The sequence below is a fragment of the Ovis aries genome, chromosome 7 (genome assembly GCF_016772045.2).
Source record: "Ovis aries strain OAR_USU_Benz2616 breed Rambouillet chromosome 7, ARS-UI_Ramb_v3.0, whole genome shotgun sequence".
NCBI classification, from domain to species: Eukaryota; Metazoa; Chordata; class Mammalia; order Artiodactyla; family Bovidae; genus Ovis; species Ovis aries.
The window spans coordinates 11,737,498-11,763,239 of NC_056060.1; the positions used below are offsets into that span (position 1 = coordinate 11,737,498).

Below are 25,742 nucleotides of genomic sequence, written 5' to 3' on the forward strand. Positions count from 1 at the left end.
CTCTACAGTCTTCATTGCCCCTGGTTGGATGTGCCACCATCAGTCCAAACTGAGAAAGACCAGGCTCAGCATGGCACCAGCTGCCAGTCACTGGGACTCTCGTCTGACTTTTCGCTTTCCTCTGCCCTCGTACAAGTTCAGTGGATGAGCCCAAGAAGTTTCGTCCACTTATAACAGGGAGCATCCTATTCTGCCCTCTAAAACAGTCTCTGTTAAACTATAATTCCTGTTTGGTTTTAAACTTTTTGAGGATAAGGATTATACCTTGTTTACCTTTAAATTCCTATAATCCTTTATCTTTGAAAATAGACATGCAAAAAATATATGTTTGAATTTAGTAGTTGAGTTGCAAAGAGAGTGTTCCATGCTGAAATATGTTTATAAAGCCCAGAGTTGAAGTTAATTAGGATTCCTTATTACATTGCTAGTGGTTATTATTATTAATTCCTAAAATAAGCATTATAGTACACAAGTGGGTCAAAACTTCATTGATCTTAGGATCCATTTTCCCCAGCACCAACTACCTCTCTCTGAACAAAAGTCTCCAGAACAAAGTTTGTCAAATGTGCTAGGATGACTGATTAACTATCCATATACAAAATTACAAAATACAAAAATTAAACCCACATGGATCAAAATTTTATTTATAAAATATATACACATATACATACATTTGAAACAACTAAAGAACTTTAAGAAAGTAAACGTGAATATGTCTCAATCTTGTTGTGGGAAAGAATTTTCTAAGTATAACACACATAGCAAGAACCACAAATATTGACGTACGTAACTATATATTTAAATTTTTTTAATATTTCAATGCATTCTAAAAATTGTGAGATTAATTCTAACACCAGAAGATAGAACACTGTGAATAAAACATTTGCAACGTATGTGACAGATAAAGAATGGATATCCTTACTGTATAAAAACTCTTAAAAAATAAGAAAAAGATGTACATCTCCAAAAGAATAATGGGGGAAATACACACATAAGCTATTCACAAAAGAAGGGATATCTACAAGTGGCCAAAAACAGATGCTCAACATCACTAATAATGAGAGAAATGCAAATCAAAACTACAAAGAGGGATCACCTCACTGGTCAGAACGGCCATCATAAAAAAAACCTACAAACAATAAGTGATGAAGAGGATGTGGAGAAAAGGGAATCCTCTTACACTGTTGGTGGGAATGTAAATTGGTACAGTCATTATGGAAACCATTACGGCTGCCCTGGTGGCTCAACCGTAAAGAATCCGCCTGCAATACAGAAGCCCTGGGTTCAATCCCTGGGTTGGGAAGACCCCCTGGAGAAGGAAATGGCTACCCACTCCAGTATTTTTGCCTGGAGGATCCCATGGACAGAGGAACCTGGCAGGCTACGGTCCATAGGGTCGCAGAGTTGGACCCAACTAAGCAACTAAACTTTCACTTTTCTTTTCATTGTGGAGAACAGTGTGAAGGTTGCTTAAAAAGCTAAATATATAACGACAATATGATCCAGCAATCCCACTTCTTGGCTAATAGCTGGGAAAAAAATGTAATTCAAACAGATACATGCACCCTAATGTTCACTGCACCGTTATTTACAATAGCAGGAGGAGGAAGGGGATGACAGAGGATGAGATGGCTGGATGGCATCACTGACTCAATGGACGTGAGTCTGAGTGAACTCTGGGAGTTGGTGATGGACAGGGAGGCCTGGCGTGCTGCAGTTCATGGGATCGCAAAGAGTCAGACACGATGGAGCAACTGAACTGAACTGAAGACATGGAAGCAATTTAAATGTCCATGGACAGATGAATGTATAAAGAAAATGTGGTACATTTACACAACAGAATATTACTGAGTCATTAATGAAATAATGCCATTTGCAGCAGCACAGATGGGCATAGACATTGTCACACTAAGTGAAGTGAGTCAGACAGAGACAAATCATATGATGTCACTTATGTGTGGAATCTAATTTAAAAAGTGATACAAATTAACTTATTTACAAAACAAAGGCAGACTCATAGATCTCAAAACCAAACTGTGGAAAATTCTGAAAGAGATGGGAATACCAGACCACCTGACCTGCCTCTTGAGAAATCTGTATGTAGGTCAGGAAGCAACGGTTAGAACTGGACATGGAACAACAGACTGGTTCCATATAGGAAAAGGAGTACGTCAAGGCTGTATACTGTCACCCTACTTATTTAACTTATATGCAGAGTACATCATGAGAAACGCTGGACTGGAAGAAACACAAGCTGGAATCAAGATTGCCGGGAGAAATATCAATAACCTCAGATATGCAGATGACACCACCCTTATGGCAGAAAGTGAAGAGGTGCCAAAAAGCCTCTTGATGAAAGTGAAAGAGGAGAGTGAAAAAGTTGACTTAAAGCTCAACATTCAGAAAACAAAGATCATGGCATCTGGTCCCATTACTTCATGGGAAATAGATGGGGAAACAGTGGAAACAGTGTCAGACTTCATTTTTGGGGGCTCCAAAATCACTGCAGATGGTGACTGCAGCCATGAAATTAAAAGACGCTTACTCCTTGGAAGAAAAGTTATGACCAACCTAGATAGTATATTCAAAAGCAGAGACATTACTTTGTCGACTAAGGTCCATCTAGTCAAGGCTATCGTTTTTCCAGTGGTCATGTGTGGATGTGAGACTTGGACTGTGAAGAAGGCTGAGCACCAAAGAATTGATGCTTTTGAACTGTGGTGTTGGAGAAGACTCTTGAGAGTCCCTTGGACTGCAAGGAGATCCAACCAGTCCATTCTGAAGGAGATCAACCCTGGGATTTCTTTGGAAGGAATGATGCTAAAGCTGAAGCTCCAGTACTTTGGCCACCCCATGCCAAGAGTTGACTCATTGGCAAAGACTCTGATGCTGGGAGGGATTGGGGGCAGGAGGAGAAGGGGATGACAGAGGATGAGATGGCTGGATGGCATCACAGACTTGATGGACGTGAGTCTGAGTGAACTCCGGGAGATGGTGATAGACAGGGAAGCCTGGCGTGCTGCGATTCATGGGGTCACAAAGAGTCAGACACGACTGAGCGACTGAACTGAACTGAACTGAACTGAAGGGGAAATGCGGGGAGAAGGGACAAATTAGGAGAATGGAATTAACATATATACACTTCTGTACATAAAATAAATAAATATACATATCTGATTCACTTTGCTATACTTTTGAAACTAAACATGACATTATAAGTCTACTCCAACAAGTTTTTTTTTAAAAAAGAAAGGGAAAAAAAATTAAAAAGCTAAAACTGATAAAAAGAAGAAACACCAATGGTCAATAATGTTTGGGAAAAAATTCAACCAAGCTACATATTTAATTAAATACAAGTTAATATAGAAGAGTTGACAAGAATATGAGGGGAAATGGGTGCTCTATTACAATGATCGTGGAAGAGCAAATTTGTATAATTATTTGAAGAGTAACTTATCAGTATTTACCAAAAGCTTTTGAAAGTTGCCTCTCTTTTTACCCAGCATGTCTATTTACATGAATTTATGTTAAGAAATTATTAAAAGAAGTATTCAAAATGAATGTATAATAGTATTTGTCAGAATGTTGTTAATAATATTAAAGAACTAGAAAAAAAAACTGGAAAAATCCTAATAGTTCAATTGCAGATGGAATTCTATATACCAACATTTAACAGCTGAATTGGGGTTAGAAGTAATCTGATTTTCTTTGCACTGTGTGTATGTGTGTTTCCACACTTTCTAGTTTCAGCATGCAATTTTTTAATTTCTAGAAATAAGTGACTTTTAGTTATTTTTAAAAGCAGGTTATTCACACATAATGCAATATTCAAGTTTCTGAATTTGGAATTTACTAATTCAAATATCATTGTTTTCATATAGTTCCCTTTTTAATTTTCATTCCTAATTCTTTCCCTTCTCCTAATAAAACACACTCAGAGGAAGCCAAAAGAGTCTTCTGGATGTGGTACTCCGATTCCCCTACCATAAGTCTCCCCGTTCCCTAAATAATCCAGCCCTCCGATCTGCCTGTGTGTGAACTTCCTCTCTTTGAATGTCAAGTTTCTTGGCTCCTTTACTCCAGCTCCACCTCCACTCCTGAATAGACTCCGGAAGGAAGCCTCAAGGCAGTCCAGACCCTGCCTATGGGGTCAAGGCCTTCCCTCTCCCAGAAACCTGAGAGGTTTTTAGTCTAACCCATGTGACAAGTGCCTGTTTAAACTAGAGAGCCAAATCTTGCTTAACTGGTAGCACCGTTTGCTTGCAAATCTCTCCTCAGCCTCAGATCTGCCCCTGGCGGTTGGGTAAGGATGAAAGATGTGTTTTCAATTTGCCACAAGATAATTGTTTCTCTGAAACCAGGTTAATCATCACCAAAGATTTGGTTGATCATTCTTGGCATCTCTTGCAAGCACATTTTCTCTTTCATTCTCTGACCTTCCCAGACTCTGCTCTGATTCCCATCACTACCAGATCCTAAGTGCGCTTCCGAAGTCCTGACTTCAGCCCCTCCCAAACGCTCTCAGGCCAGGCTGTCACATCTTCAGCGCCCACCTAACACTACCCGAAGAAGCTTTGCTCCAGTGACACGGCTTTCCTAGCTCCAACCCCACGTGCCCAATCTGGAAAGCTACTCCAGGCTGCCCTCCTGGTGCCTCAGACTCAATAAATTAGGTCTGTAATCAGCTAACTATGCCTTCCCCAAATGCCCCGACCTTCCTGTTTCTGAAGTAAAACTGCCTTTTTCCTTTTTACTAAGCCCCAAACCTTTGTCGCTTTTGACCACTTTCTCTTTCCTTCCTTTCTGAAGCTCTCTCTACCCCCCATCCTCAGGTTCCACTTAATCCTTTCTTCATGCCCTCTCTTCCATCCGTCTTTTTTTCCCTCTAGTGCTACCATCTTCTCCTGAGCCCAGCTCTATCACTCAAACACAAAGGCTGCTGTGATCTCTTGACTCATCCCTGTCACCCCAGCTCTAATGATTCCCCAACTCACCACCAAGCGAATCTTCCTAAGGCACTGCTTGGATCTTGTCATTCCTCCCTTCAGACACTGAGAAGGCTCCTGTTCAGTCCAGTCCTGCAAGACTGGCATTCAAGGCCTTCTGTCGTCTTTTCCCAATGACAATCATCAACTCCTATATCTTACTGCTTTGTAGCACAAGTTTGAGGCTTCCCCAGCAGCTCAGTGGTAAAGAATCCGCCTGCCAGTGAAGGAGACTCAGGTTTGATCCCTGGGTCAGAAGATTCCCTGGAGTAGGAATTGGCAATCCACTCCAGTATTCTTGCCTGGGAAATCCCATGAACAGAAGAGCCTAGTGGGCTAAAGTCCATGCGATCACAAAGAGTAGGACACAACTTAGTGACTAGACATCAATAACAATAACAAATGCAAACTTAGTATCCAGTTCACCAGATATTTTGACCACTGTAATTCCACCTAGCCCTTGTCTTCATACTTTGGCAAAACTTCTTCTCTCATATTTCTTTCCCTTCTACATAAGTACCACCTCCTTAAATTATCACTGCTAGGTTCCTAGAGAGGACTTTGTTTCAAATGGCATATAACCCATTCTCTATTGCATTACTATCTATGTTCATGTCTAATCTCCCCTACAGGATTAAAGTCTTTGTCTTACACATCTATGTATATTCACATCTCCTGGCACATATTAATGAGGCACTTGTTTAATGAGGAAATGAGTGAACACTTATAACAAGTTGGCAGCTTATGTTTCAGCCTTTCTGCCTTTTAGTAGGAATCACCTAGGAATGGCCAACTGGCTATATCATTAAAGTCAGCCTATTTTGGCAAAGATGCCCACATACAGCTTCCATTTTGTAGTGTGACTTCTTTCTCTATAAAACAAAACACAAACTGTTGTGATGTGTTAGTGGAGAAGACACCAGAAAAAAAAAATTGCCATGTGAGCAGGAGTGGGGCCAGCTCTTCTGCCTTAGGTGCTTTTGTTCCTCGTCTCTGTGGAAACCCTGCCACCTTCTTTCTGGTAATGGACCCCGCATACTTTCTTGGCCCCATTACCACCAGCCCCAAGACTAGGAATGTGACAGGTAAGATGCAGTCTTAGGAGACTATTTGCACGTGGACTCTGAGCTCAAATCACACCAGTTAGATACTTCACAGAGACTTTCTTTTGGAGCTAGAAAGGAAGTGGAGATAGAGTGTTGCTTCCCCGGTAGCTTAGTCTATAAAGAATCAGCCTCCAGTGCAGGAGCCCCAGGTTCAAGCCCTGGGTCAGGAAGATCCCCTGGAGGAGGAAGTGGCAACCCGCTCCAGTACTCTTGCCTGGAGAATCCCATGGACAGAGGAGCCTGGCAAGGCCCACTCCATGGGGTCGTAAAGGGTCAGACATGACTGTAGTGACCGCGCACACACCATGGAGCGCATCTCCAACTAGAAAACAGTATAGTTCTCTTAAATTTTATATATCCTAGATGGAGTTCTTTATCACGCTAATGTATTTTTCTCTGTCTTTTCACATCACAAGAAATGGCACCAGGATCCACCTGATTACCCTATCTCAACAAATTCTATGGATTTTCAGTCCAAATGGTCCAAATCTGTCCCTTTCTTTGTCTTCTCTGGTGCAGAACAAACTCTCTGCTGGCCTCCTGGCAGCTGTTTGTCCAGCCTCATTTCATACCAGTCCTCTGCCTGTTCAGTAGGCTCCAGCCACACTGGTCTCTTTTCTGCCCCTCTCATGTCCCTTTCTAATGACTTCACACTTTTGTATTTGTTGTTCTATCTGCCTAGAACATTCTTTCCACAGCTCTGGAAGAGCTAACCATTTGCGGGTCTCATTTCAAATGTCACTTCTTCTAGATCTCTCATCTGGCAGACTCTAAAGCCCGCTCCCAACGTCTCACTTCTTCATCCTGTTTCTTTATGACACTTATGACAATGAATAATTATCATGTTTAATTTGTTTACCTTTGCTTCTTTTTACTGGAATGCAAGCTCTCTGAAGGTAGATTCTTTTCTGCTCTGGCACATAATGAATGTTTATGGAATTATTATAACAGTAATTATCTGCAATATTTCCACTCTTTCTTTCTTAACATTTCTCCTCCTTCAATATCTGAGACATGAAATTCTGTTTTCTGTCTTGCTTTTCTTCCTCTTCCATCTTCTAAGAGTATATATTCTCTAAAATTCTACCTGTTTTTTCCCTTGTCTCTGGTCTACATTCTAGAAAATAAATGTCATGAAGGCAAGACCTCTGTTACTCTTGTGTCCCTAAGATCTCAGATAGAGATCCCGTGTTTGGTACAGAATAAGGGCTCAATAAAAATTAATTGAGTGAATGAATGATTTCTTTCCCATGGTACTTACATGACTTCAGTTCTTCCTGCATGGGACACACTCTGACTGGTCTGATAATCTGTCCCACACTTTCAGTTCCTACTCGGTGTTTGCTCCTGAACTGTTTGTGAACACATACATGTTGGTATATCCATAACTGAATTCATCATTTCTCTTTAAGCCCTCTTCCTTCTCAGTTCCTATCTGAGTTCCATTATCATTTCTGATGCCAACACCATCATTTTTATAATCAACAATCAAGAGTGAAAAATCTTAAGAGTCAGTCTTACTTATGGCCCACATTTATTTGCCAACTCTTGTTAATTTCACTTCCCATCCATCCCCTTTCCCTTAGTCTCTCTATCCCTGCCCCGACTCAGTTCTCTACCGCATGGCTGGAGTTCTCAGCCTTCATAGATTCCAGCTTCCTGAATGTTCTTGCTCACTCAAGGTGACCCATTTTCAATTCTCACTGCAGACCACTTCCAGACTTCTTTATTGAAAGCACTCTCCTGCTTGAAAATATCAATTGTTCTCTGGAATGAATACAGTCGAATCTAGGCTGGAAATTTAAAGTTCTTCTTTAACCATCTCAAACTTCCATTCTGACTGCATCACCTCCTACCTCCTTTCAAATTTTCTCCTGTCTGGCAGCCCAGAATTAATCAACATTCTGAAATCTATCTTGTACTTTTCTTCTCTGATATCTGTGCTCATGCTATTCACTCTGTGTCTAATCACTATGAAAGTGAAAGTGTTAGTCACTCAGTCATGTGCAAATCTTTGTGACCCCATGGACTGCAGCCCACCAGGCTCCTCTGTCCATGGAATTCTCCAGGAAAGAATACTGAGTGGATTGCCATTCCCTTCTCTAGGGGATTTTCCTGACCCAGGGATCGAACCCAGGTCTGTTGTATTGCAGGCAGATTCGTTACTGATTGAGCCACCAGGGAAGTGATGTTTTAAATTCCTATTGCAATTAATTCTCCTTTTGTATTTTACCTATTGATTGGATCCCGTTTATCCTGTTAAATCATAAACTCCTTGAGCACAGGAACCATGTCTAATCCTGTGTTTAACCTCTAGAGGTCCGATATGGTGCCCAGCACATATCTGTCAAATGCTGAGAGGCACCGTAATAGAGTATTTAAGGGTATGGAGGACTTGGGTCCAAAATCCAGCAAACTTGAGCAAGTAATAAGCCTTGTTAAGAGTCGTTTCCTGAGTTGGAAAATTGGAAGAATGTTGCCTACTTTGTGCAGTTGTTGTGAGAATTAAATAGAACATTTGGAGCACCTGGAGCCTGATAAGTACTATTATAAAATGAAAGGGACCTCTCTCTCTCCTTGATCATGAGGAGGTATAAAATTTAAAGAACCCACTGTGCAGTTACAGCCATTTCTTTGGGGGAATTAAGGCAATCCCATGGGAAAAGTTCAATATAAATTATGTAATTCTACATAATGGATCATTTCCACTTTCATAACAGGTTACAGTATATTCATAGAATTTCAGAATTTAAAAGAAGCTTAACGGTTTTCTCCTTCAACTCTCTCTTTTAATATGAGGAGACTAAAGGCATAGAAACAAAGAAATCTGGCCAATGTCATATAGTTAGCTCCCTTTGCATTGTGAATATTTTACTTGTTATAATAACAGTTTTAGTTTATCACCATAACAATCTGATGAAAAGTTTCATGTAATTCTTATGAAAATTACAACTTAAAAACAAAATGACATTAACCAAAAAAAAAGTCATTAACCTTCTTCAAGATTTTTATGGATAACACCTAACAAGTATAATACAATCCAGTAACCCCACTTCTGTATACATCCGAAGGAATTAAAATCAAAATTTTGAAAAGATATCTGCACTCCCATGTTCATTGTCGCACTATTCACAATAGCCAAGATGTGGAATCAACCTAAGGGTCTAGCGACAGATTCATGGAGAAAGAAAATATAATATAAATATACAGTGGAATATTATTCAGTATTCAAAAAGAAACAAATCCTGCCATTTGTGACACTATGGATGGACCCAGAGGATATTATGCCAAGTGAAATAAAGCAGACAAAGCAGGAAAATGCTACAAGATACTATTTACATGAGGAATCTAAGATAGTCAAATCCATCAGAACAGAGAGCGAATGGTGGTTAACAGGAGCTGGGGGGAACAGGATAATGGGGAGGTATTAGTCAGAGAGTACTAACTTTCAATTATGCAGGATGGATAAGCCCTAGAGATCTACTGCGCAGTGCAGTGGCTAAAGGCGGCCACGCTGTCTCGTTCTCTTAAAAACTTGCTAAGCGGGTAGAACTTATGTTAAGCATTCTTATCATAGACAGGCAAATAATAATAATGAAGGTAGAAAAGTTTTGGAGGTGATGGAGATGTTTATGGCATAGATTGTGGTAAGAGCTCCACAGGTGTGTACTTAACTTCCAAACTCATCAGAACTGTACACATTAAGCATGCGCAGCTGTTTGTATGTCAACTGTACCTCAATTGCCCTAGCAACTGAAAAAGACAATGATGATAGGGATATTATATAACCACTTCACTAGCCTATGTATTGTTCTGCTTCAGTAAATGAAAATTCGTATCTATTGACACTTTTTAAATGTTCTGAGATCCTCGGTTGGGTGGAGCAGTGGTGGTGGTTTAATCACTAAATCGTGTCCAACTCTTGCGACCCCATGGACTGTAGCCTTCCAGGCTCCTCTGTCCATGGGATTTCCCAGGCAAGAATACTGTTGCCATTTTCTTCTCCAGGAGATCTTTCTGACCCAGGGATTGAACCTGGGTCTCCTGCACAGCAGGGAGTTCTTTACCCACTGAGCTACCGGGGAAGCCGTGGAGCAGTAGATACTTGTAAAGTGGTCACTTCCTGGCTTGGTGTTCTTTGATAAGCTGAGAACTAGATGTCATGTTTGGCCATAGAGGAATTTAACTTTGTATTAATTGTGCGACTTGACTGAACAGCAATTCATCTGTGGCTTGCCTTGAAATTTCTAGGTTTCTCATACCCCTAAGAAACACTGAATAACTACTGTGGGAACAAACTTAATTCATTTTAGTCCCACTTTGGAGCAAAGGTCATAAGGACAGCATGTCTCTGGTCTATTATTACACAGTTGCTCCTGTCCATAATGGATGTTTATGACTCATTGCTTATTGAGGAACCACTTCTATGGAAAATTGCCAAATACCTTCCAAAAATCCAAAACAAAATGTCTTGGCTCCCAGGGTTTGGGGATCTGAATGGCTCATTTTCAAGTTGTTCAGGGCCATACCTCAAGCTATTGGCAGAAAAGATCAAGGAAGCTTAGGAACCTAAGCCTAGGCCTGGGGGTGTGGAGTGCCAGCCTTGCTGAAGTTCTTAGGGGAGGAGGACTTCCTGAGGCCAAGCTTGGAGGCGAGGTGATGCGGGCGTGGTAACAGTTCTTGTACACTGTTTTCAAGGCATGGCAGACCAGAGAGGATCTATCTATATCTCCCCAAGCCAGGCTTAAGGGGCCACTGGCCTACCTTATTCTTGGAGCACTGGTCACAAACGATGCTCTGTGGAAATGTTAAGAAGAACAACTTTGGGAAATAACATAAAATTAAACAAATTTTTTACTGCAAGATTTTTATGAGTCTTCAATATAGATTCATATTCATTGTGTTTCACTGTGAATCTTCTGTAGATGCTATTTTTTTTTTTCAAATCTATTTGACCAGGAGATTTCCCCTCACGTTTTAGTAGTACAACTATTAGCATTTGAAGAATTGTTAATGGGGTTAATGAAATTTCAATCTTGAGAAAAACACAGGAAGCTCCAAACCAACTTTGTTTTGAAGAGTTTCCAGGACTTTCTGATGGTTGCCTCAAAATGAATGGCAGTTCTAACTCTTAGGTTTTTGATTTTTGGTTTTTCCTTCAGATTTTGAGTCTGGGCAGTGGGTCTCAAAAGCTAGAATGGCTCCAGAAGCGATCTAGTCTCCCTGAGGGCTTTGTACTTGACTGGCCCTACTGGAACTGTGAAAAAATACAGCGTGGTTTAGTGCTTGAGAGCACTAGCTCTGGAACTGTGAAACGTGGATACGTTACTTAATCTGTCTCAAATTCCTCATCTGTAAAATGGAGATAATAATAGCATCTAACCCATGTGCTTATATGAGAATTCTGCAAATTAATACATTTTGGTGGTGGTGGTTTTGTCGTTGTGTCCAGCTCTTGTAATTGCATGACTATGCACACCAGGCTCCTCTGCCCATGGGATTCTGGAGTGGGTTGCCATTTCCTTCTCCAGAGGATCTTCCTGACCCAGGAATCGAACCTGGGTCTCCTGCATTGCAGGCAGATGATTTATCAACTGAGCTATGAGGGAAGCCCTACATTTTAAAAGCACATAAAACAGTGCCTGGCACAAAGTAAATACTAAAGGAAAAAAAAAATTAGCTATTGTTGGGCCTGGACTTCAGTCTCTGAGGCTGCCCTATACATGGAGATGGTGGGAAGGGAAGCCCTTTGTCTCTGCAGTTGCTCAAGTTAGAGGCTCTCAACTGTGGATCCAGCCTAGGTACAAATTAGCAACAACATTTTCTCACAAATGCAATCTTGCCTCTCAAAACTGACCACACATAAATAGCACCGATAGGGAATGCCTAGAAACGCAGGCTTTCTTCTTAGAAAAATTAAGCATTTGTTTCCATCTGAATGAAATATGATACCCGGCTTACATGATTATAATTTATGGCGCTGTACCTTTGTGTTTACGAAATGTTCAGGAAGTACAGATCCTCTGCATAAGAAGTAAAAGTATCCATAAGGCTGAATAAATTTTCCTTATCTCACCTCGCTATGACCTTTAGAACTTGCTTATTTGATTTAAAAGTTACTGGTGCTGATATACAAATTGTAGGCTGCTTCCTTCTGATTCAGCGTCAGCAGTACAACTTTGAATGGGAGAGAATCTAAGGTTTCTGGCCCATTCTGGAATGACATCAGGTCATCGAAAGTTTAGAGAATATCTATGAAGACAGGGATGAACAGCACATTCTACTTATTCCCACTGCATTCCACTGGAGTTAAGCTTATATATATTTTTGCCAGATAATATCATCTAATGGTGGTCTAAGTTGAGATAACCTGATTTATTTTAACTAACTGAATTAAATGAACTCAAACCAACAATTTAATCAGTTTAACTAAAGCTACAAAGCAGCTCTCACATTTCCCCCAAGCAAATATGAATGAAAGAGTCATCTCATTATCATTTGTGGATGGAAAACAAGACAATGACAAAAAGGGAAAAAAATTTAACTATGAACAGTCATTAGAGACCTCTTCATCAATTCATGTACTGTGCTGCGCTTAGTCGCTCAGTCATGTCAGACTCTTTGCGACCCCACGGACTGTAGACCACCAGGCTCCTCCATGGGATTTCCCAGGCAAGAATACAGGGTTGCCATTTTACTCTCCAGGAGATCTTCCCGACCCAGGAATCGAACTTGGGTCTTCCTGCATTGCAGACAGATTCTTTACCAACTGAGATACAAAGGAATCCAACAATTTATAATTCGCACTGATTATTGATTTACTTTGCTCTTAATGTTGGATTATTTTCTTTTCTCTCATATCTTTCTAGGTAATATATGATTTGTACATATAAATGGTTGTGATGAAATGCTTTAATGGTAATTATTTACATTGCTGTTTAATGTATTAATAATTAAAATCATGCTTGGCTTCCCCAGTGGCTCAGCAGTAAAGGAATCCACCTGCTATACAGGAGATACCCAGGAGACCTGGGTTCAATCCTTGGATTGGGGAAATCCCCTGGAGAAGGGCATGGCAGCCCACTCTAGTATTCTTGCCTGGAAAGTCCCATGAACAGAAGAGTTTGGCGGGCTACAATCCATGGGGTTGCAAAACAGTCAGACACACTTAGTGACTAAACAACAATAACACAAATCATGCTTAGTAATTCAGAAGTTTAGGTTATCTCAGCTGGGTTCTAGATGTTATTTAAGTGAGTTTCCTTGAAGAAATCACAGAATAGATATAAATATTGAGATTTCTTGGTTTACAGCTAAAGTTAACACAGTATCATAATATCAATTACCTTTTAGAGATCCAATGCTTGCATTGAGCAGTCCTTATTAATATAAAATAAGAAAACCAGTAAATTTATTTGCAGTTTGATAGAAAAATAGTCCTTGGGACCATGGAGAAGGAAATGGCAACCCACTCCAGTATTTTTGTCTGGAAAATCCCATGGATGGAGGAGCCTGGTGAGCTACAATCCATGGGGTCACAAATAGTCTGACACGACTGAGTAACGATTTTTTTTTTTTTAATGAAAGATGAGAAGGCAATGTGCTTCTGAGATTTCCCCAGGGGAACTAAGATTTGTTTAATTAAATAACCTGGGATGAAGGGAGTATATATACCAACAAAATTGAAAGTTATTTATGGTAGGTAAATTATCATATGTAAATAATTATATAATCCTTAACTAATTAAGAAAATTGTAATTAATAAAGCAAGTGAGCAAGGAAGCAATGTCCTAATATTTCATAAATAAATATTAATTATCCCACAAGATGATATAATCCACCAATCATCCTTGATTCTGCTGAATATCTCGGTCACCCCCAAGGTCAAAGCAGTTTGAAGATAGATTCTGCACCTAAGGATGCTAGAGTAATATTTAGATTAAAAGTTGGAAACAGAAATTCCACTTGTTGGAGTAAATCTTAGAGAAACTCTTGTACGTGTACACTTAAAGTAATGCACAGGAGGTTCACTGCAGCAGTATAACCTGTAATATTTGAAAGTTTACAATTTTAAAATTCCTACTAGCAGGTGAAATGGATGAACAAATTATAGTGTGTCCTCATAATGGAATACAACCAATAGTTAAACTGAATAGACGATCTATATTATGAATCTTGAAAAAACAATATTAAGTGACCAAAACATGTTGCAGGCTAAAACTTTACAGTGTGATAGGACTTGGATAATTTATTGTAGAAATTGTTTAAGATGAGCAAAACTATACTGTATGTTATTTGTGGATGTTATATTTTCATACATGTATATTCATATACATTTCACATATGTATGATTTTCATATCTGTAAAGTCACCTTTCCATCTATATATAGTAAATTCAGGAAAGTAGTTGCCTCCAGGAGGGAAGGAGCCTAGCTTCAGGGAAGGATATGAAAGGGACTTCAACTATATGTGTACAGTTTTATTCTTAAATAACAAATACATTGAAAGTGAAGCTGCTCAGTCATGTCCGAATCTATGTGACCCCATGGACTGTAGCCTATCAGGCTCCTCCGTCCATGGGATTTTCCAGGCAAGAGTGCTGGAGTGGATTGCCAATTCTTTCTCCAGGGGATCTTCCCGACCCAGGAATCAAACCCGGGTCTCCCTCATTGCAGGCAGACACTTTAATGTCTGAACCACCAGGGAAACAAATACGTTAATCATCCGTTAAATTTTTAATATCTAAGTGGCACGTATCATTGTATATTACTCTGCACTTCACATGTTCTTCAAGTATTTCATAACTTAAAAAAGGAGGGGACTTCCCTTGTGGTCCAGTGGTTAAGAATCCACCTTGCAACTCTGTATGTACCACAACTACTAAAGCTCACACATCAGAACTAGAGAGTGCTTGCCCCGCAACAAAAGATCCCACATGGTGCAACTCAACTAAGACCCAATGCAGAAAAAGAAAGAAAGAAAGAATTTTTTTTTTAAAAAAAGGATTAAGCCATAGGTACAGGCTCTTTTAGACTCACCACAGTTGTTCCACCTTTAAAGGATAAGGAAACAGACAGGTTTGTTCCGAGGAGGATGTTATTTGCCTAGCCAAAGCCAAGAGACAATCCAATCGCTTCTTTTGGACAGAAGAAACAAGATGTTTTACTATTGCTCTGGGACAAGATTGCAGTCTGGAAGGACTTCTAGCTAATAGTTAATACTCCCCTAGGAGTATTACTTTGGGGAATTCAAGTAATGCACTGTTGTTTGTAAATAAGCTGGAGTCTGACCTTTCATCCAAGTTTATGTGTGTTTGGGAGAGCCTGGCTCGATTTCCCTGGCCCTGTCTCTCCCAGCTTTTCCCAGCTGGCCCTTCAGCTCTCTCCATCAGCAAATGGAGCACTGCTGACTTCAATCAGGAAATGCCTAACCAGCTTCTCTCCCTGCCTTACTGCCTCTGTCTGGTCAGGCTTGGTAAGGAGCACATTTTCCTGACAGATTAACGTATGACAAGGCCTCTGTGTGGGTCCCTAGAGATTCTGTCTATACCTGACTGGCCCCTGGGCCCATCTGAAGCTGGCTCCAGCCCCAAACCTTCAAGTCCTCTCTTGCTACCAAGTATTCAGCTGCTTCTTTTCATGAGCTCCCAGGGTTCTATTGCATTTGGGAAAAATACATTTCTCCTGCATTTGGCTTGGCCATCACTTCCCCAGCCAAGGCCAGATCTCCTGCTGTTAGATGCTCTCCTCACAGCCTAGATTTCTCTTCGAGGTCTCATCACAGCTGCAGTTAAGTAATTAATTTCACAATTAGGCTAATGTTTGCTTCCTTGTCTCCAGTGTAGGCTCCCATCAGGACCTAGACTACATTCCCAGTGTGAGGAGCGGCACCAGTCATAGAACATATATACTGGTTAATGAATGACTGAGCAAAAGCAAACTTCCTCTATACGAAGAAAATCTTACATGTATATTTAAGAATAGAAGTAGAATGTCCTCAAATTTTAGTTTTTACAAGTTGTCCCTTTTAAATTTTTTCAAAAAATTTCAGAAAATAGATTATAATGAACTCTTTCTGCAAACATTTCTCTGTGAGTATAGTGATCAATATTTTGCCATATTTCATGTCTTTCTAAATCTATCCTTTTCTTTGCTGAAATATTTAAAGCAAATCCTAGATGTAATGACATTTCAATCCTAAATCCTTCCATACAGAATACTCAATACAGCTCCACACAAAAAGCTAATTGCACATAACAAAATTGACAACAATCCCTATACCATTCAGTTGGTTTTCAGTTTTTCTGATTGCCTTCCTACAATTGTAAAAAAATTCTTTCCACAGTTACTGAGATTCAGGATTGCTTGTTTTTCTAACCATTAAAAAAATTAAGTATTGTTAATTGAGAATATTGTGTTAGCTGCTGGTGTACAGCAAAGTGATTCAATTATTCAATTATTATATGTATATATATTCTTTCTCAGATTTTTTCCATTATAAGCCATTACATTGAATATAGTTCCCTGTGCTATACAGTAGGCCCTTGTTTTTTATCTGTTTAATACATAGTAGTATGCATACCTTAATCCCAAATTCCTAATTTATCTCCCTCTCCTCACTCCCCCACCATATCCTTTGCTAACTATTTGAATTTGTTTTCTATATCTGTATATCTATTTCTGTTCTTGTAAATAAGTTCATTTATATCATTTTCTGAGTTCCACATATAAGTGATATCATATGATATTTGTCTTTCTCTGACTTACTTCACTTAGTATGATAATCTCCAGGTCCATCCATGTTGCTGCAAAAAGGATTATTTCATTCTTTTTTACAGGATTGATTTTTTCTCTTTTTGAGGCAAGAATATGACTTTATTTGGAAAGTCAGCTGACTGAGAAGATGGCAGACTAATGTCTCAAAATAACCATTTTATTGGGGTCTGGATGCCAGGTTCTTTTATAGAACAGAAATGGGTGGAGGTGAAGAAACAAAGTAAAGAGGCCATTAATCTTGCAAATATCTCCTAGAATGGCAATCCTAGGAGACTGTGTTTATTTCTTCCATCCTGCCACCCACAGGTGGACAGGGGCCTGAACAAAGGCATTTTGGTTTAATATTCAGGCAGAGAGGCAGGGTTTCCTGAGGCAGGCCACTTCGTATGGGCAGTGTCCTTTCAGTGAACAAAGAAACAGGAAGCGAAGGTTAAGAAAGGGATCCAAATGAAGCTGAAATTGGCTCTTCCCTGGAACACAGCTTCTGGTGGTCTGCTGGCCCTCTGTGGTGTCCCTTGGCTTACGGACACTGCATCACACTGATCTCTGCCTTCGTCTTCACATGATGTTCTCCCTGTGTGTGTGGCTGTGTCCAAACTCCACCCCCTTCCTTTTCTAAAAAAATAAAGACACCAGTCATATTGGATCAGGGGCCACTCTATCCAGTATGATCTCATCTTAACTAAATTCCATCTGCAACAGCACTGTTTCCAAACAAGGTCATATTCTGAGGTTCTAGAAGATAGGACTTTAACAAATGAATTTTATGCAGGCTAAGTTGCCTCAGTCCTTTCTAACTCTCTGTGACCCCCTGGACTGCAGCCCGCTTCCCTGTCCATGGGATCCTCCACACGAAAACACCGGAGTGGGTTGCCATGCCCCTCCCAGGGGATCCTCCCGACCCAGGGATGGAAACCAGGCCTGCTATGTCTCCCACACTGACAGGTGGGCTCCGCACTACTAATACCACCTGGGAAGCCTGGGGAGAGATAATTCACTGCACAGCAGATGACGTCTCTGCGAACCTGTAAAAAGCCATTTAAAGCCTAATCTGTGTTTAGCACCCATTATCCTGAACTTTGCACTGCAGGGAAGAATCCCCAGTGTAGTACCAGCACAAGCCCATGCTCTTGATGTTTGGCCCTTGTCTCCAAGAATTGATTTTTTTTTTTTTTTTTCACAAGACTGCTTCACAGGTGGTGCCACGCCCTTCAGATTGCAGCAACTAGAGAGTCACCATAGCCAGTTTTCCCACTGTTTAGGGTCAGCAAGATTCATAAGTGTGGTCAAGGTGTCAGCCTAGTCTCTCCAATAGGAAGTTTTTCTTTCCTCCTTATAACCAATAAGCAATCAGTGCTTGGCACCCTGCCAATGTCTAGTTCTCATTGACCTTTCCTCTAGAATTTTAGCGTGTGTTGACGACCATAGCCTGAATCAACTATTTCATTAGGGTTTGTAGAATAGATGTTTTTGCATTCTATCATTCCTTTCCACACTTGGCAGCTCTAAGCACTTAGTAAGGCAGCACATTCTCACATCAATTAGGGCTATGTGAATACTTTGAAATACAACTTGTGTAGGAAAGCCGCAGTAATTCTTTTGTGCTAATTTGTGCTAATTCTTCTGTAGAAATAGAGTTCACACACAAGCTATTTCCAATGGACACGGATTGTTTTTTGAGGGCTTTTTTGAATATATTATAAATGCCTGGCTTTTAAAATATTTAGTATGATTTCAATTAATTAGCCTTGATTCTTTTTGATTCTCAGATTGACTGTGGAGAGCACATTCAAGCTGGGTCCCCCATCTTTTATAAGTGACTATGTTAATCTTTAAAACACTTCATTATTCTCTAGCACAACAGAATGCCCCAGGGTCATGTGGTACATTTTCTTTCTTCTCTCCCTACCCTCCTGCCTCCCTCCCTCCCTCTCTCTTTCTCACTCTCTCCCTTTCTTTCTTCTTTCCTTCTCTTTCTCCTTCCCTCTCTCTCTCTTCCTTACTGCCTGCCGTCCTTGCATTCTCCCTCCTTCTCTCTCTCTTCTTTCTTTTTTTCTCTGCAAACCTTATTCATTCCTCCAAGAATACTCTTTAGTGTTGTTTTTTGTTTTATTTTTTTCTGGTAATGGGGATGGTATATAGAGACCACGTTCTCAGTATTGCAAGTGATCATTGTTATTGGAATTTTCAGTGGTGAGAGGCAGAAAATATATTTTTAAATTTATGAGCTAATATTGATATTTCCAATAAAAATATGATTACAGAATCCTTACTTAAATTGTTCAATTTTATTCTTGTGTCTATTTTTAACCTAAAAATTTTATTTCTCTGTAATATTAACATAATCACTTACTTTATCATGAAATATATAACATTTTCAAAATAACAGTAATAATAATTTAAATATTACTAACCAAACTAATAAATTATACTGAAAACTATTTTCAGTTACTGACTATATTATTTCCAATATACTGACTATAAACTATCAAGTACATAACTACAGTATTCTGAAATTCCTTGAAGCTTTGCCTTTCTCTGTAAAGCTATGATATCAATATGGCATATAATTAGTTCCATTTATTCCAATTTGCTTTCAATCTATAGAGATTTCTCTTTTCATTTTAACTTAATTTTTTGAATGGGTTAAAAGAAGTACATGTCTTCTGGCTAAACTTTAATGAGGTATTTTAAGAGAACTATTGTTCCTTCTTGATCATTCCATTCTATTTTCTACCTCTCCTAAGTATAATGCTTTTTACTAATTTTTTACTTAATCTTTTAGTATTTATACTGTGAAAATATAAGGACTTATATGTATATATGCATTCCCCTTTCTTACCTAAAATATAGCATATTAGCATACTATTCTGCGCTTTGCTTTTTAAAATAGTAATTTAATAATATATCTTGTGCATCATTCTATATCAATAAATCAAGTGCTGCTCTAATTCTTTTTTATAAGTCCGTAGATTCTACTATGTGAATGCACTTGAGTTTATTTTTAGCCAGTATCCCACTGATGGACATTTGAGCTGATTCCGATCTTCTGCTATTATAAATAATGTCACAATAAATAATTTGTGTATATATAATCTTTTCCTTTGGGATACATTTCTAAAAGTGGAATGACCGAGTCAAGGATAAATACATATCATTTTCCTAATTATTGCTAAATTTTCCCGTCTTCAGTGGTTGCACAATTTTCATTTTCACCAACAATGTATTTAAGTTCCAGTTTTTCTACAACCTGGTGAACAGAAGAAATTGTAGGAGTTTGCATTTTTGTCAGTCTGTTGGTAGAGAAATAATATCTCACTGTATTTTAATTTTTCTTAGCATGAATGATGTAAAAAATTTTTTCCTGTGTTTAAAGGGCATCTGTTTTTATTTTTCTGGAGATTATCTATTCATGTCTCTCCCAAGTTTTCTATCAGGTTATTATATTTTCCTTCCAGTTTTACTGAGATGAATTGTTCAGTTGGCATCCCTAGTACACCTTAAACTTACATTGTGTAAGTTTAATAAGTGTACAGGTGATCATTTGACACACACATTGCACACATATGGCACAATGACTATTGTAATAAGATTAGTTAACACCTCCGTCACCTCACATAATTACCATGCTGTTGTTGTGAGAATAGTTAAGATCTACTTCCTTAGCAACTTTCAAGAAGTATATATACTGTTAACTATAGTCATCATGCTGAACATAGAGCCCTAGAACTTAATTCATTTTATAACTGGAGGTTTGTACCCTTCAACCAACATCTCATTTCCTCCACCCAGGTTGCCAGTCTTTTTTTCTCAGTCTATGATAGATCTTTATATTTCACAGAGATAAGCTCCATGATCAACATTGCAAACATTTCCTCCAATTTCTCCTTTGTCTTTTGCCTTAGCTTATGAAGATTTTTGCCATGTGAAGCCTTTTTTTTTTTTTTTTCTTATTGTGTCTGGATATAGAGTCCTAGATAGGAACATTTTTCCTCACTCCCAGGTTTTAAGTGATTTCACTCATGTTATCTTCTAATACTAATAAGGGTCATTTTCATACATTTAGACCCTTGATCCATTTAGAATGTATTCTGGCATATGCTATGAAATATGAATCCAATTTTACCTTTGTTTAAATGGCTATTCATTCCAAATTTTCTAAGTCAAAACTTTTTAATTAAAAAGATGGGCTTTTAAAGTGGTCTTCTCTCCTGATTTGAAATACCATCTATATCATTTATTATATTTCTATATCATTTATTATATTTCTATATCATTTGGCTCTAGTTTTGTGCTTTCTATCATTCCATCAGTCCGTCTCTTCATGTAGCAGTACCATACAACTGAATTATAGAGGCTTCTATAATATGTTAATGTTTGATAGGGTCTATGCCTTTCCCCCATATTATTCATCCTTTCCAGACTTCTGCTTTCCTGGCTATTCTTGCTGATTTATTTACTTATCTTTTAACACAAAGTTTAAAATGCATTTATCTAGCTCTAGAAAAAAAATCTGATTTTTTTTTTTTTTTTATCGAGATGGCATGCCATTTATTGCAGACAAATTCTTTACCGTCTGAACTGCCAGGGAAGCCCAAATAACTTAAAACTGGTATTTTTCTCATGTTGCATCTTCCTATCCAGAAAACAGAATATTAAATATCTTTCTATGTAATCTGGCTTTGTTGTTATTGTTTAGTCTCTAAGTCATGTCCAACTCTTTGCAACCCCATGGACTGCAGCCTGCTAGGTTCCTCTATCCATGAGATTTCCCAGGCAAGAACAGTGGAGTGGATTGCCATTTCCTCCTCCAAGGAGCTTCCTGATCCAGGGATTGAACCCATGTCTCCTGCATTGGCAGGCAGATTTGTTACCACTAAGCCACCAGGGAAGACGATGATCTGGCTTACTTGTATATAATTTTTAAAAACTAAAGAGACAATGTTTTGTAATTTGCCTTTACATTTTTTAAAATTTTATTTTTATTTATTTTTCATTAGAGGATAATTACTTTACAAAGTTGTGTTGTTTTCTGCTGTGAAACATGAATTGGCCATAAGTATTCATATATCCCCTTCCTCTTGGGCCTTTTCATTTTCTTAACTGTATATCTTGGAGAAATTCTACCTCAATCTACATAGATTCATCTCATTTTTTAAGGTTGTGAAGTATTCCCTTATATGAATGCACCACAATATGTTTGTGTCCTTTTGATGAACATTGTTTTTGCTACTATAAATATACTATGATGAAAGTTTCTAGACACGCATGGGCAAGTATTTCTGCAGAATCAATTCCTAAAAGGGAAATTTCTGGGCCAAAGTATATGCAGAGTTTTGCCAAATTGCCTTCCAAGAATCATACCATTTATCACTCCAACAAAGGTTACATGAGAATGAGTTTTCTCACATGCTTGCCAGTACTGTACAGAATCAACATTTATCATCCATATCATCTGATACTTTAATACACTAGCACCATCTCACCTAGGCCAGCTTCTCTAGTCCCCACTGAGCCTTCTGTGAAATGACTGAACAGAAGCTACCAGAACTGCTCTGCCTAGGAGTATGTTTGATGGTATTACACGGATTTGCATGGCACCTGGGGCACCTGGGAGTCCAGTGGTCATGTATGGATGTGAGAGTTGGACTGTGAAGAAGGCTGAGTGCCGAAGAATTGATGCTTTTGAACTGTGGTGTTGGAGAAGACTCTTGAGAGTACCTTGGACTTCAAGGAGATCCAACCAGTCCATCCTGAAGGAGATCAACCCTGGGATTTCTTTGGAAGGAATGATGCTAAAGCTGAAACTCCATTACTTTGGTCACCTCATGCGAAGAGTTGACTCACTGGAGAAGACTTTGATGCTGGGAGGGATTGGGGGCAGGAGGAGAAGGGGACGACAGAGGATGAGATGGCTGGATGGCATCACGGACTCGATGGATGTGAGTCTGAGTGAACTCTGGGAGTTGGTGATGAACAGGGAGGCCTGGCGTGCTGCGATTCATGGGGTTGCAAAGAGTCGGACACGACTGAGCGACTGAACTGAACTGAACTGAACTGGGGAACCCTGGGAGAGGATGGAGAATATGCCTCAGGGTTATACTAGTCAGGAGCAAGGAAGTTTTTTTGTCTTTCAGTTTCCCATCTACGAAATGGATTGAGTGTTACTTTCGGGGTCACTAACTCTAACACTTTCAGCTCAGCCTGCAACCACGCTCCCTGTCCAGGTGGAGAAACACAGGCATTCCAAGTCATCAGTGAGCTGAATGCTGAGAGGGTAGGATGAGGTGCCAGCAGTGTTGGCTGGAGATCTCTGTCAGGAAGCCACACTTTATGCCTGAAGAAGAAAAATAAAATAATTTTTATATTGCCACAGAGGGTAAACACAGCACAAAAAGAAATATAAGGAGTTCTTGGAACAGATATAAATAAAATATTACAGGATTGTGCAAATGAGGGGAGGGGACGAGATGAGAATGACAGAGAGAAACTATTCAGTGAGGTGAAAGAAAAAGGTGGGGGAGGACTTCCCGGTGGTCCAGTGGTTAAGACTTTGCCTTCCAATGCCAGAGGCGTGGGCTTGATCCCTGGTTGGAGCGCTAAGATCCCATATACTTTGCGGCCAAAAAAACCAACACATAGAAGCAATATTGTAACAAATTCAATAAAGACTTTAAAAATGGTCCACATCAAAAAATTCTTTAAAAAAAAGTCTACAGCAGGCACTGTGCAAACCTCAGTAATCTATTGATAATGATGTCCCGCTTAAAGTAAACTTTGAACAATTCCTGATCACCTAGAGGCAAGAACGCTGTGGGATAAATAGACGGGGAGAATGAACAATGAGGAGAACATTTCACTGGTCCAGATAAAAGGTGATTCTCTTAACCTCACCTGGTGAAAGGTTTTCATTAACCCCTTAAAGAGGAGAAAGTTTATGTATGAACCTCATTGTATGTTTTTATGCGGTTTATGCGATATTTTAAACTAACCCAGTCATTCTCAACTAACTCTTCTATGATTTTCACATAAAGCCCTGCATTAAGTTGTAGGCAATGTTGTTGTTGTTACTTAATTGTATGTTTGTTTAGTAATTTAAATTTTTTTTTAAGTCTTTCACTTCAAGGGGTAAACTACTTCCCAGAAGATGGTACAGTCTCTGGACTCCAACTGCTTGCACTTGAACCTCGTCTATACTGGAGTCTCTACTGGAGAGACTAGGTTCAATGGCTCAGCTGGATGATCTTGAGCAACCTTCTGAACTTCTCTGATCTTTTGTTTCCTCATCTATAAGATTAGGAACCTACTCCTTAGGAACGTGGAGAAGATGAAATGAGCCAAGTCTACCTAAATGCCTGGCATATAATGAGTACATCATAAACATCAGGTATTTTGTTAGAATATCAGTTCTGGGAAGTCTTAATGATGAAAGTCAAGGTTCAGGTGCTCCAAAAAATACAACTGGTAAAACAGCTCTCCTGGCAGCAGGCTGCTTCATCAAGCCCATCTATGCTGAGCATGTCCGCAATGAGGCAGGGATAGACTGGTGGGTCTGGGTGTCAGTATTTCATGTTGTTCTTCTAGGCCTATGGACACACTCAAGGTCGTGTGTTTGGTGGGGAAAGACTCCAGGGCTGTGAGTCTTTATTGACCTAATAAGAGTAGAGGCTTGTCCTGAGGAAATGGCACCCAAAGCGGCCCAGAAGCAGTATACATTTTGAAAACTGACTGAAGAGGTACTTCATTCCTACAGTAAACAGCCAGGCTGCTTTGTCACCTGGTGAGGGGCGCTGTCCTGTGCATGCAAAAATGCCCCTGGTGAAAATAAAAGGACTGTATCCTGAGCATCAAAGCATAGTGCTTCCTGGCATATTTAACAAACTTTCAAAAAGGAATCAAAGCAAAAATAAACAAACCCCAAAGATTTCCCTGGATGATTACTCCCAAGAATTTAATTTTTTGCCATTAATTAGTACCTGGCTTATGAGAGAGATCAGAAGAAATGAGAGTTGTTTTCCTTAAGGAATTGTGCAAGCTAAGGAACAGGCCAAACGAGAATGTGGGCTCCTGGGAGATAAAAGCCACGCTGGAGCCCAAGGGTTTCATGCCTCTCCTTTCTTGATAAATAAGCTTAATTAAAGCTTTTGCACTTGAATTCAATTTCTCTTGTGCTAACTTTTGCTCAGAGCATGCTTCTCTCTCTCATTTCTTCACTGAGTAGAATAATTCTCAGAGCCAAGAGAAGTTATGGAAGCATCATAATTTAGTTTAAATGTATTGAAGGTTCATTCTGAGATGACAAGTATCAATTTCAGGCTCCGTTCCACGACTGGTAAGAGACGCTTGAATAACTAACTGGGTAGAAAATTTCGTTATGGAAGATCGTTGAAGACATTAATGTGACAAGTCATTGGGGAAAAGAAAAGTCTCATTCAGAAATGCCACAGTTAAGCACTGAAAGTCTTGCTTTTGTTTTTCATTTTGGTTATGCCCCCTTCAGTGGAAGTATGGACTGGTCTGCCAGGATGTGTGTGTGTGTTTTCAGTTGCTCGGTTGTATGACTCTGTTTTCCATCCCATGGACCGTAGCCCACCAAGCTCCTCCATCCATGGGATTTTCCTGGCAAGAATACTGGAGTGAGTTGCTATTTCCTCCTCCAGGGGATCTTCCCGACTCTGGGATCGAACCCGTGTCTCTGGTGTTTCCTGCATTGCAGGCAGATTCTTTACCTCTGAGTCACCAAGGAAGCCCAGGGAAGTCCCTGAAAATCTTCCTTTTTATCCATATATACTTTATGGAAGATAATTCTGAAGGTCAGATAATGTGAATACCTAGGATGAAGCTGCCCATCAGGATTTAAGGGCAGTGGGTTGGGA

The 25,742-nt window shown here is 39.5% G+C and overlaps 1 protein-coding gene across 1 annotated transcript in view; it reads right to left on the reverse strand.

The window, feature by feature from the left end:
• Positions 1 to 617: 617 nt before the first annotated feature.
• The window catches only part of PTGER2 (prostaglandin E receptor 2), a 70,025-nt gene continuing 44,900 nt past the window's right edge, over positions 618 to 25,742 (reverse strand). The window contains exon 2 of the mRNA XM_042251932.2: positions 618 to 23,203. Coding sequence (XP_042107866.1) covers positions 23,198 to 23,203 — 6 coding nt within the window. The 3' untranslated portion in view covers positions 618 to 23,197. The remainder of the gene's footprint in view (positions 23,204 to 25,742) is intronic.